Here is a 12,854-nt window from a genome sequence, read left to right on the forward strand (position 1 = left end):
ACACATACACAAAAATAATACTAACAGGTACACCTAAATAATTTCTGCCACCTGAATGTACCCATAGGGACTTCTTTCAGTTTGAATTAAGTATTCATACAAGAAGTGCTGAGTTCTTAGTGAATGCCATGAAGTTTCGCCCAAGCAAAGAAGGGTACAAATGACTTTTAAGGATTTTCTTTTTTTGATATGGACCATTTTTAAAGTCTTTATTGAATTTGCTACAATACTGCTTCTATTTTATGTTTTGGTTCTTTGGCTCTGAGGCATGTGGGATCTTAGCACCCTAACCAGGGGTCAAACCTGCACCCTCTTCATTGGAAGGCAAAGTCTTAACCACTGGACTGCCAGGGAAGTTCGGGCTCCTGACTTTTTAAAAAGGCACTGGCTCTCAAAGACATAGTGAGCAGATGTATAGTTATCAGAAGGGAAAGGGTGAGGGGACAGATTAGGAATTTGGAATTAACAGATACACACTTCCCAGGTGGCACTAGTGGTAAAGAACCTGCCTGCCAATGCAGGAGACATAAGAGATGTGGGTTCGATCCCTGGGTCAGGAAGATCTCCTGGAGGCAGGGCATGGCAACCCACTCCAGTATTCTTGCCTGGAGAATCCCCATGGACAGAGAAGCCTGGAAGCCTACAGCCCATAGGGTCATAAAGAGTCAGACACAACTGAAGCAACTTAACATACACTACTATATATATATATATTAAACTAGATAAGCAATAAGTCCATACAGCACAGGAACCTATCTTCACTACCCTGTAATAACCTATAATGGAAAAGAATCTGAAAAACAAATGTGTGTATAACTGTATCACACTGCTGTACACCTGAAACTAATAAGACATTGTAAACCAACTATACTTCAATTAGAAAAAAACAAAAGCATTGGCTAGTATAAGCCTTAAAAGTAATTAAATCATCTAAGATTGAATCTAATGTATTCTGCTTCTTTCATTCACTGGGTCGAGCTGTTTGGCAGGTCCTTTACTCCATGACCCACACTGCTCCATAAACATACCAGGTATCTTATAAACTGTAAAGCCTACAGAGTTTCAAGTATTAATCTTCTCAGTAATTTTACAACTGTTAAAATACTTGATTTAGCTCTAACTCAATTCAATGACGGAGAAGGCAATGGCAACCCACTCCAGTACTCTTGCCTGGAAAATCCCATGGACGAAGGAGCTTGGTAGGCTGCAGTCCATGGGGTCGCTAAGAGCCAGGCACGACTGAGCGACTTCACTTTCACTTTTCACTTTCATCCATTGGGGAAGGAAATGGCAACCCACTCCAGTGTTCTTGCCTGGAGAATCCCAGGGACAGCAGAGCCTGGTGGGCTGCTGTCTATGGGGTTGCACAGTCGGACATGACTGAAGCGACTTAGCAGCAGCAGCAGCAGCAGCAGCAATTCAATGAAGCTAGCAGTACTGAAATTAATTTAAAATAATCCTTTAAGTCTGCTCCCCTCTGCCTCTTCATTGTGAAGAGCCAGTATAAGAAAATATCAAATCTGCTCAAAGGCTTTAATCTTCTTTCAAAGCCTAACAGTCCAGTCCAAGCTAGACTCAGAACTTTAAGAGGGAGCGATCCTACAGAACAGTAACATTCTCCCTTGAGTCAATCCCCTTGGAATCTCCCCGTGCCCTGCTCTCCAGTGACTTTTTCAACCCCTCTTCTATCTATTAGATTACCACCAATGCGTATTCAACCCATGGGCCCAACCACTGCTTCTACTGGTCTGTAAATACACTCTCAAAAGTCCAAAGAAAGATATGTTCTTAGAAAATTCTCTTTTCTGACCTCTCCATTTTGTAAATGAGCAAGCTGACGTCCAGAGGACTTGAAAAGAGTTCTGGAAACACTGAGATAACCATAGAAGATAAGTGGTTTAGAGTCACATTTCTCTTTAGTTTCCAATGTCTGAGTATAGAAAGTCAATCCATTTATTAACTATGTATGTCTAATTGTATTTGGGTATAGAAACTCTTCTCCCACTTTCATGTTTATTTCATTTCAGAGTGAAGAGGATAGAAAAATCCAGCCTAATTTAAAATTGCTTAAGATCTGCAAACAAACAAAACCTTACCACCATCATGTCTACACAAAAAGAAAAGGTAAGGGATGACAACACCTGCTCCTTAGAGTCTACCTGACAAAAGGTAAAGGGTAACCCACAGCTCCCTTCACAAAACGAGAGATCAGACAGAGCATGAAAATAAATGTTTCTCTTTTCCTTTTGACCCCCTACCGCACCACATGCAAGATCTTAGTTCCCTGAGCAAGAATCGAACCCAAGCCCCCTGCATTTCAAAGCGCAGAGTCAGCCACTGGACCACAAGGGAAGTTCCAACATGACTCTTTATAGAGTTTAAAAGCAGAACTTAAGTACCATGAGAAAAGAAAGAAAATAATCAGGCTTGTCAACACATAATTTTATGTTAGAATTATGTGTTGTGTTTTTAAAAAAAGGCATGGGGACTCCATGTCTCCTTTTGACATCCTCTAGAATTTCTGGCTTGACACAGACACTTTCAACCTGTAAAAGGTCAACCATATATAGAGATTCCCAGATTCCCTTAACCCATGAGTCAGCATCCTAAAACATATGGATTCCAGGTTTGAAATCTGAAGACAAAAAAATTTAAATATGGATTCATTCAAGGCCCAGGTATAAATCATGCTTTATATTTTGTAGGAAAACTTTTAAAAGGAATAATCACATTATCTATGACAACTTAAACACATTTAGGTAACAAAGTTGAATATGTCCATGGCAGAGAGAAAGAGAGCAGCTTGAACACCTACTAGGGACAGCTGGTAACCTTAAGGTCAGAGTAGCCCCCAGGGAAACATTAGAATAGTTCTGAATTAGTGTGTACATGCTTAGCCGCTGAGTCATGTCCGACTCTTTGCGACCCCATGGACTACAGCTCAACAGGCTCCTCTGTCTATGGGGATTCATTCTCTAGGCAAGAATACTAGAGTGGGTTGCCATGCCCTTCTCCAGAGGATCTCTGGACCCAGGGACCAAATCCAGGTCTCCTGCATTGCAGGCGCATTCTTTACTGTGTGAGCCACCAGAGGCTTAAATAAACAACTGGGAGCATAAGTACAGCTGCCAGTTCAGGGTCTAGCCTCCCTGTAAACTCAGATAAAACAGTGGACCCGCAGTCCAGATTTCAGTGTGAGCTGAAGTGCTTTCATCAAAGAAAGGCGTTACCAAGCAAGGCTGTGGAATGTCATTCACTGAAAGTCTTAAAACAGCTTAAGTGTCCATCTGCCCGGGGAACAGAAGAGGACAAGCAGATGATTCCCTCCCCTCCCCTGCACCCTCCACGTTCCTGCTAGTGCTAAGAGATCCAGGTCAGAGCAAAGCCTGGAAAAGCTCAGCATTCATTCATTCATGCTTTGGGTTGGAATGGCAGAGGTACGGGGCGATGCGGGCTCACCTCCTTCCTCACAGGCGTGCTGTGCGCTGCGGCCTCCTCGAACTGCTCCGGCGCCTGGGGCTGCTCCTCGGCGGCCGGCTCGGGGCCCAGCTGCGCCCCCAGCTGTGCCCCCTGGCCCCCCGCCGCCTCCTGGGGTTCGGCCTCCTGCTCCGGCTTGGATTCCGAGTCTGATCCCGATTCGGTGGTCATGGTCGATTGTTCTGCAGGCAGAGAGAGGGACGGTCCTATCACTCGGGGAACCAGCACCCAGAAGAGGGAGACAGGCCAAGAACCCAACACAGACCCAGCAGCCTTATCAAGTTCACCACTGGCAAGGGTGCCCGTCGACGGCGCAAAATGCACATTTAACTAGTCAAGTTGATTTGGGGCCATCACGGGTTTCCCTATTAGATTTTCACCACAGATGACAGGGAAATGACACTACCATCCTAATAATTACCTAACTTAGATATGTTTAATTTCAGAAACATGAATTTGCAGTATCAGCTGAAGACACATTTTAGTCTCTGGGAAGGATATCTATCTAATAATGGAAGCAGGTACAATTTCTCACTCTCTCCTCATCCCCAGGGACCCCGCTCTGCCCCTCCACAGCCCTGAATCCATCCATTCTTCCTGGAACAAATGTCTTTCCTCTGTAATGTCCCATAACTGTTATGCCCTTCTGAAAGAGCGACCACAGTACAACAGCAGCTTCTTAAGTATTGCCGGTCCTGTCCCACACTGGACCACACCAGCCCTGGCCATGGCTGGAGGGAAGCCAGACAGCATCCCCTCTCCTGCTCATCACAAGTTCACTCTCAAAGGTTTCTTCTCAGCTCCCCCTCATTTCCCTTGAGTGCTGAAGGAGAAGTCTATCTCATATTCCATCAGAAACTCAAACAACAGATCTTGATACAGAATAATCTGCTCTTACATCCTAAAAAAGATGCTCTAAAATATAACCGCCATGTTCTTATAACTTACTTTTCAAGACACTAGTATTTTGTGCCTCAGTTTCCACATCTGCCAAGTGGGAGAACTGAGCATGATCACATCTAAATAAGCTATTCCCTGCTGTTACCTTTTCCCTACTACTAATAGACATGCTGCTCTAGTTAAAGCCGTTTTTTTGCTCTAAGCAAGAGAGCTGCTATACCACTGGTCACCATGTAATTTTAAGCAATTTCTCATCTCAGGTGTATGGTAAATATTTCAAAAATGAATACTGCAGGTCATCATATAATTTCCCTTCCTAATTCCAATTTTATGGTAAAAATATCTCAAGCAAAGAATTAGTGTCACACTTTAAGCAAATAATACACCTGCTCATATGGTGTAGAATTTGTATGCCTAATAAAACACCATAGTAAAACCATCATTTAATTCCTATTCTTACAATACACATGGGAAGATGGTTAACACTTTGAAGAGGGAGACATTATAAATACTAATCTATCTTTATAAACTAAATGTGGTGCTTTCTATTTTAGGTTACTTTTAACCATCACCAGCTATTCTGCCTGTTGAATAAAAGACCTGTCAACCTGGCATTTGCTTAGTTACCATGTAAACGTAAATACCAAGTCCAAGTGCAGGGCCACCCAGGGATCTACATAAAACTAATACATTTTTTTTTCCTTCTTACATTTTATATTTTCAAGCAAATCTTGAAGGTAAATATGATATTCTCATTTTTAAGCTTATAATACAAAGTGTCAAGTCTACAGAAAAAACAGTGGAGGGGGAGGGAGAGGTGGTGATTGTGTAATTCAGAGACTATAGCAGAATTCTTTCTTTTAAAAGGGGAGGAGTCAGTCTAATAATCAGTTCAACTTGCCCAACCTTCAGGGAGTACCAGATATGAGTCAAGCCCTGCTCTTGGTTTAGAAGCAGAGATAAACATGTTGTAACCCCCTGCCACCTCTCTGACTATCTTCTCCGGATTTCCTTACTATTTTTTAAATGTAAGCGTTTTTTCCCACACATGTAACTGTGGTATATACAGCTCATATGAATGTACTCTAGACTTGAAAGTATGTTAGTCGCTTAGTTGAGTCTGATTCTTTGCAACCCCATGAACTATAGTCTGCCAGGCTCCTGTGTCCATGGGATAGTCCAGGTAAAAATACTGGAGTGAACTGCCAGTCCCTTCTGCAGGCGATCTTCCTAATCCAGGAATCGAACCTGGGATCTCCTGCATTGCAGGCAGGTTCTTCACTCTCTAAGCTGCAAATCTTCTCAAATATGTGTTAAGATAAAAATCTTTCTAAACATAAAATTAGCCTGGGATTCACTCTACATGAAACAGAAAAGTAAAACTCATAATGAAATATCCCAATTTTGACTGCTACTATTCTAGCCATGAAATCACTCAGCACCTGGTTTTTGTCTTTAATTCCATGTCTTGTCCCTAAGGCAAAGAGCCAGCTCCACAAAGGCTGAATAAAAATGCAAAATGGACAGAGCCCAGGAATCACCTATCTGCTATTTAAATAGTGAAATAACCTACCATTATTTTCTGCCTAGGAATAACTAATACCTGACCTGGCATATATCACATTTATCATAGAACTGCTCTTCAAATAAAATCCTACGCCCTTGTCAAATATTTCCTCGTCATATCATTTCCCCTGACACTAAATATATAATAAAAGAAATACAAATCATTGCTATTTTTTGATTAATATTAATAAAATAAAATTTCCTTGCTATTGAGAGACAGAAAGTAAGAAACTTTAAAAATGTAAGGTTTTAAAATTCTGGAATCTCACTAGAATCACTATTTAATTCCAATATCTGAGAGGGCATAAGGTCAAATTGCACCTATGAGCAAACTGTATCAATGGCCTCAACCTGTAAATTCAATTTCAGAACTTTGAAAATAGTCTTTCTTCCCTATTCACATGCCAATATAAGTGAGCAATAAACTGATTTTTCAATGGCAAACAACTAAAATCAAAGCTTCTTAATATGGTCCTTCTTACTTTAGGTCATTAGTTTAATACTTCTATAATGACATCTCCAATCTTAAACCCAAGTGCCAAAACATTCTTTAGTATTAGATTTGCATGATTTTTACAGTGCTTTTGTTTTTCTTTTTCTTATACTCGATTCTTTGCTTTCCTAGATGACCCCTGCCATTTAAAATTGCACATTATCCTTGCCAACTCACTAAAGATGACTATTTTCCAATGCTCCCTTCTCTTCTGATAGATTAATTTTGTATGACCTATAATTAGCAACCATTCGGTGACTGGAAGGAACAGCATCACCTGTGATCACAAACAGAAAGTGGCACAAAACGCTTATGCTCAGCTTTGGCTAAACTGTGCCTTTTCTCTATATTAAATTTACCTTGTTAACTGTGTTCTGCTTCAGCTTAAAAAAGTTTGGAACCCTAGAAACTCTAAATCTTCAAAACTGGTACAAGGACTTTCACTACATGCACTGGGATGATGGTGAGAGAAGCCTTCTTTATCTTTTCAAGAAACAAACTGTATTCCATGATGCCTCTTTTCAAGGCTGTATTTTTTCCATGACTCCCAAAAGAAATGGTAATTATACTGGAGTCTATTTGCATTAAAAAAAAAAAAAAGCCCCAGTATCCACTAAACACACCCACACACACCTAACAACTGCTCCTGACCTTGCATCCTACCCCTCTGCAACCCCATCTTCACTCCTCCAGGATGGCTACCTCTCTACTCTTCTTTACAGTCATGTTCTAGAAAGAATTATTAAAAAAAAAAAAAGGCTCAAGCAGTAATTAACGTTCTCCTACAGGAAAAATCCTAGGTTTGTGTCTTTTAATAAAATGTCACTGAATTTTCTTATCTGCAAGAAATCTGCTTCGAGCTGAGAGTTGTCCACCAGCCCACGGGGCAGGCTCATGGGAAGTCACCTTGGGTAAAAAAGATAATCGCTAACCTTCAACCTCAAGTTAAAGGACTAGCTTTAGAAGCAATCAAAGATCACAGTCTTCTACTTCAGGAAGACACAAGGGGAATCGGGATAAATAAGAGCAAGGATGAGGCAGGACGCTGAGGGGCAGGCAGCCATGCAGCAACCACCCTCAACCCTCCCACAGGTTCTGTGACCTCAAAGAACCTGGCTTCTCCTTCTGTTCTAAGAGGCTGAAATTCTAGGATTCCTGAAACCTGAGACCCTGTTGTATGAACAGCATGATGGTGGCGGTGGCTGTAGTCACTCAGTTGTGTCTGACTCTCTGTGACCCCATGGATTGTAGCCTGCCAGGCTCCTCTGTCCATGGGATTTCCCAGGCAATAATACCGGAGTGGGTTGCCATTTCCTTCTCCAGGGGAACTTCCCAACTCAGGGATCGAACCCCAGTCTCCTGCATTGGCAGGAGGATTCTTTACTGCTGAGCCACCAGGGAAGCCCATTAACAATGAGGTCTAAGGAAATTTTGTCCTTTAAGTGAGGATGGACACTAACTGATCTCCAAGAACAGGAAGCTCCTAGGGCAGCAACTGCTCACACTCTGGTGGGAAAACCAGCCTCCTGGCCACTGTACAAGTGCAAGGCTTCATCAGCTATCTGACTCTCTTCAAGTTTGATTTAATTCACCAAAGCAAGACATTAACCAGATAATCCTAAAAAACTGAAATAATCTCTTAGTTTACTGAATACACTTGAAAACCCTAAATAATTTTTTCAGCAACTTTTTAGCTTTTCAAGTTCAAAGATGCTTACCTCTATGTGTGAGCAGAAAAACAAATACAGTTTAGAAAACAGAGTTTAAAATGTATGGCCAACAAGGATGTACTGTATATAGCACAGGGAACTCTGCTCAATGTTATGTGGTAGCCTGGATGGGAGGGGAGTTTGGGGGAAAATGGAAACATGTCTATGGATGGCGGGGATGGCGGAGTCTCTATGCTGTTCACCTGAAACTATCACAGCATGGTTAATCGGTTATACCCCAACACAAAATAAAAAGTTTTAAAAAAGAAAATAGATATGGTGATTATGGAAGTGTCCATTTTATCAACATGTGTCCACATTTCGAAATCCAACTGATGGGAAATGCCGGGGTATAAAATTCCAATATATCTTTGAAATACCAGGATATTGTGTAGCTTCCACAGTCCTCTGAATACATTTCTATAAAACCAAGGGAACAGCTGGCTCCCCCTCTAGAGGAAAGGGGACTTGTGCTGGTAAAGGAGTTTAACAGAATTCAGTGACACCACTGATGGGAGGAGAGGCTGAGTTCCTGAGACAATGAAGCTGCTGGCAAGTGAGGTCTGTCTATAAAGCAAGTGGCAGAACAAGCAATCTCAGTTCTGCTCTAGCACCCCTGCACTACGACCCTTGTGTTAAAAGCAAGGACGGCCCCAAACTTGGATTCCTGAACTCCAGACAGTGGGGAAAGGGGCCCAAAGGGTCCGAGAGATTGCTTTGATACTTCCAAGGATACTGTACATTCAGAAATGACGCGGCTGCACATAGCGGCCAAGTCTCTCTGTTTCTGCTTGGGCATTTATCAGCTAAGGTTAGAAATACTGGCTACGTCATTGTTTCGTTCATGAATCCATCCCTTCCACAAACATGTGCTGAATGTGAGGCCTGGGGACACATGAGATGAAGACAAACAAGTCTCTGCTCTAGGGGAGCCTGCCTTCTAATTGGAGGAGACAGAGAAATGAAAGATGTCAGCCCCAGGGAGGCGGTATTAGATAAGTGAATCTGAAGTTGGGTGGGGCTTCCTAGATGGCACGTGGTGGAGAACCTGCCTGCAATGCAAGAGACTCAAGAGACTTGGGTTCAGTCCCTGGGTTGGGAAGATCCCCTGGAGGATGAAATGGCAACCCACTCCAGTATTCTTGCCTGGAGAGTCCCATGAACAGAGGAGCCTCGTGGTCTACAGTCCATGGGGCCACAGAGAGTCAGAGCACACACCAAGTGGGTGGGTGGCTGCTGACGCTAGGTAGTCAGGCAGGGCTTCTCCAGGGAGGGGACATTCCAATATCAGGCACGGGGCCTAGTGCCCAGGCTCTACGGATGAAATGAGCCTGTGCTCCACAACAGAGAAGCCACTGCAATGAGAAGCCCATGGCTGAGGAACAAAAAGCTGGTGTCGGGAGCTGGGACTCAAAAGGTGCAGGGAGAGGGCCACCATGAAGTAGGTGATGTAAGTGGGGTTTGGGGCCTTGCTAAGCCAGCATATGAAGCTGGGTTTTATTTTAAAGGCAGTGGAGAATTTTAAGGAGAGCAGTCAGAGGGTCTTATTGATGCTTTTTAAAAGATGACTCAGGGCTTTCTCTGATGGTCCAGTGGTTAAGAATCTGCCTGACAATGCAAGGGACAGGGTTCGATCCCTGATCTGGGAGGATTCCACCTGCTGGGGATCAACTAAGCCCCTGAGCCACAACTAAAACAGCCTAAACACTCTAGAGCATGTGCTCCACAAGGGAAGCCCGTGCACCGCCACTACAGTGTAGCCTGCGTTTGCTGCAACTAGAGAAAGCCCGTGCACTGCAATGAAGATCCAGTGCAGCCAACAATAAAGAAAAAAAGAAATGGGCTTTTTTTTTTTTTTTAAGAAAGAAAGACCATGCTGGGTTTGGAGTGAGGGAGCCAGGATGGGAGCAGGGGGAGCAGTGAGCAGGTTACAGTCGTCCAGGTGAGAGAAGATGCTGGGAGGAGATGAAGGAAGGGCAGGGGTGCCTTCTAGGGTATTGGAAGCTATGATCTGAGCCTTGTGCAGGCAGGGGAGATGGGCTAGCTGGCTTAGCATTGTTAGGTCTCTTATAAACACGGGGATCCCTGGGGGTGAGAAGCCCACACACTATGCGCTCATTAGGCAGGGAGCCCAGCCACACGCAAAGATGAGGCTTCAGTCCTTCTTCTGGGTGCTGCCGCATCTCTAATGCAGATCTTCAGGGAACCCAACGGCATTATCCACCGTTTCTAAGCACATTCAGGTGAGACGCAACGCCTGGCTGCATGTGTAATGAATGTCTTCTTCCGGTCTAAGTGACAGCTCCAGTCTTCCTAGCAAAGCAGATTAACACAGAAAAGCTTTGGCCCTGGGCGTAGAGCATGGCTTTTTAGACTTCATTTGGGTACCGAGCTCATAGCTAAGGGGCATCTGGACCTGTACGCTCATTTCACACATAACCTGGCTAAGAATTTCAGTCTCCATGAGATTTTAATGTGATTATCACCGAGACGCTGTCATTGTCAGCAAAGAGGTGCTAGTAAGTTTGTAGAACACTTCTGCTCCTATCAAAGGGTTTAACTTAAATGACTAAGTTGTTGACCTATGAACCTTCTCTTGCCCAGGTTGGATCTAGAACCACCTTACCAAACACAGAGCAGCGCTTTTCACAACATATTTACATTTTTTTCACTTGGACAAGCATTTCAATGTATTAGTCAATGCACAGCAGATATATTTTAAGGAGCTTTCCTGTGATAAGAAAGTGCCAAGCACATCTATTTATTTTTAGGAGTTAGAATATTTGAATTCTGTTTCCTACGAGCTCTGTTTACAGCCATGCATTTGTGTTCCCTATCACTGAAACAGAGTTCAGGACTGACCACGGCTTCATTTCCCTCAGCCAGAGATGCTCCCACAGAACCCTTGGGGTTATAGGGAAAAAATTAAATCAAAATGGAAATTTCAGCCACCAATGAAATACATCAGAAAGGGCAAAAAGACAGCCCTTATGTCAATATGAATCCTGGGAAGTCTAAGAGAGCAAGCTAAATTTAGCAACATTCTCTTCATTTACTGCTAAGCATAAATCATTCTTTCTAAGGAAGAAATTGGCATTATATCCTCTGTGTGTGGATTGCCATTCAAACAGCATTATTTGCTTCTTAACTCTCACCTCTATGCCAATATTAGAAAATACTGCCTTGTGGCTTCCTCAAAGGAAGATTCAATTTGCAAAATGCATAGGAGGTTCCTGAGTTTGGAGTAATTTCTCATCGCCTTTCTGTGCTTTCCCTAATATTTTGTAATTAACAGGGTGTGGTGCTTGAGAAAGTAAAGGAACTTGTTCACAGGGAACCCAAGGTATGCAGTGGATGGTGCCTCCCAGGACAGATGGAGGCGGGGAAGTCATACTTGCCCAAGGTCATATAATAACCACCACTGGCCAACAATTAAATCTGAGTTTTGGAGGACTTCCCTGGTAGTTCAGAGATTGAGAACCCACCCTGCCATGCAGGGCATGCGGGTTTGATCGGTGGTTGGGGAACTAAGATCCCACATGCTGTGCAACAACTGAGCCCACACAACAAAGATCCCTCGTGCAGCAACTAAGACCTGATGCACCCAAACGCAGAAATGAGTTTTTTGCGTTTTAGTCTGAGTTTCTGCTTCGGATAAGACCTCTTTATTCTACACAAGTTCTGCATTTCAGTGACAGCAATTAAACCTACCCTTAGCCTTCTGTCCCTATTTCAGAACTGGAGAGCTTTTCAAAGCCATTCTTTTATGTGATCATCTACAATTCCACAATGCTCCTTTATTCCTTCACTCATTGCAAAGCAAACATTAATTAAATTTAAACTTCTGTAACATTACATTTTGGTTTATAGACTATTTTCCCTACTACTTACTTGTCTTTATGCACTTATCTTTACTACTTAATTTATCTCTATATATGTGTAATGTGTGTGTGTGTGTGTGTGTGTGTATATATATATATATATATATATATATATATATATATAAAACATCACAATTTTAGTTTCTAATCGACTGCAAGCTCTTAGAATTCTATACCAGGTTACCAAATTATTTCTGGAAAACAAACAAAACGATCATTGTTGCTTTTAGAGAAAATATGAATGGTACTGACCCTGCTTCTAGATTCTCAACAATTTGTGACTTTCCACTGATAGTGACTTTAACCTCAAATATCCATTTGAGCCTAGACTGTAACCAGCTCCAACTTTGAAAGTGTTGTTCGTGGAGGGCCTCAAATGGACAAGACACCAACAACATACTGTCTGACTCCACTGTTTGAAACTTTTCAGAATTCCACGGCTACAATCTAAATAGGAAAGAAAAGGAGATGGCGTGTTTCTTCTGGCCAATTCTGCCTCAACGAGGAACTTATTAGCAAAAAGATATCTTTGGCACCTTAAATAGGGAGCATATTTCTCTACTACCCAGCATCTGATTCTGCATCTGTGAGAAATGAGGTGTGAACCAAAGAGAGTGAATAAATTAAAACAGAGTCAGACTCTGCGCCGTTAAACCACCACCCAGGAGAGCTGCCCAGCTCTTTCTGAAATGGGTCTCTCTCCCTTAGAACCATGCGTTTTCAAAACAGGGAAAAGGTCATGGCTAAAACTCCCAACCTCTGCACTCAGTGAGGGACAACATCCCCTCTGTTATCTGGGGGTACCTGGCCGAGAAGCCAGGGTTCAGG

General features: G+C 42.8%; 1 protein-coding gene across 50 annotated transcripts in view; it reads right to left on the minus strand.

Annotated features, from left to right (window-relative positions):
• EPB41L3 (erythrocyte membrane protein band 4.1 like 3) overlaps nt 1-12,854 on the minus strand; it is a 227,614-nt gene that overhangs the window by 87,580 nt on the left and 127,180 nt on the right. For 44 of the 50 annotated variants that reach the window (XM_069568367.1, XM_069568368.1, XM_069568409.1 and 41 more), the window contains exon 2: nt 3,460-3,659. In XM_069568367.1, coding sequence (XP_069424468.1) covers nt 3,460-3,659 — 200 coding nt within the window. The remainder of the gene's footprint in view (nt 1-3,459; nt 3,660-12,854) is intronic. The other 6 variants (XM_069568419.1, XM_069568420.1, XM_069568384.1 and 3 more) reach the window with 1 other exon arrangement.

Source organism: Ovis canadensis, chromosome 23, assembly GCF_042477335.2.
Source record: "Ovis canadensis isolate MfBH-ARS-UI-01 breed Bighorn chromosome 23, ARS-UI_OviCan_v2, whole genome shotgun sequence".
Classification (NCBI taxonomy): domain Eukaryota; kingdom Metazoa; phylum Chordata; class Mammalia; order Artiodactyla; family Bovidae; genus Ovis; species Ovis canadensis.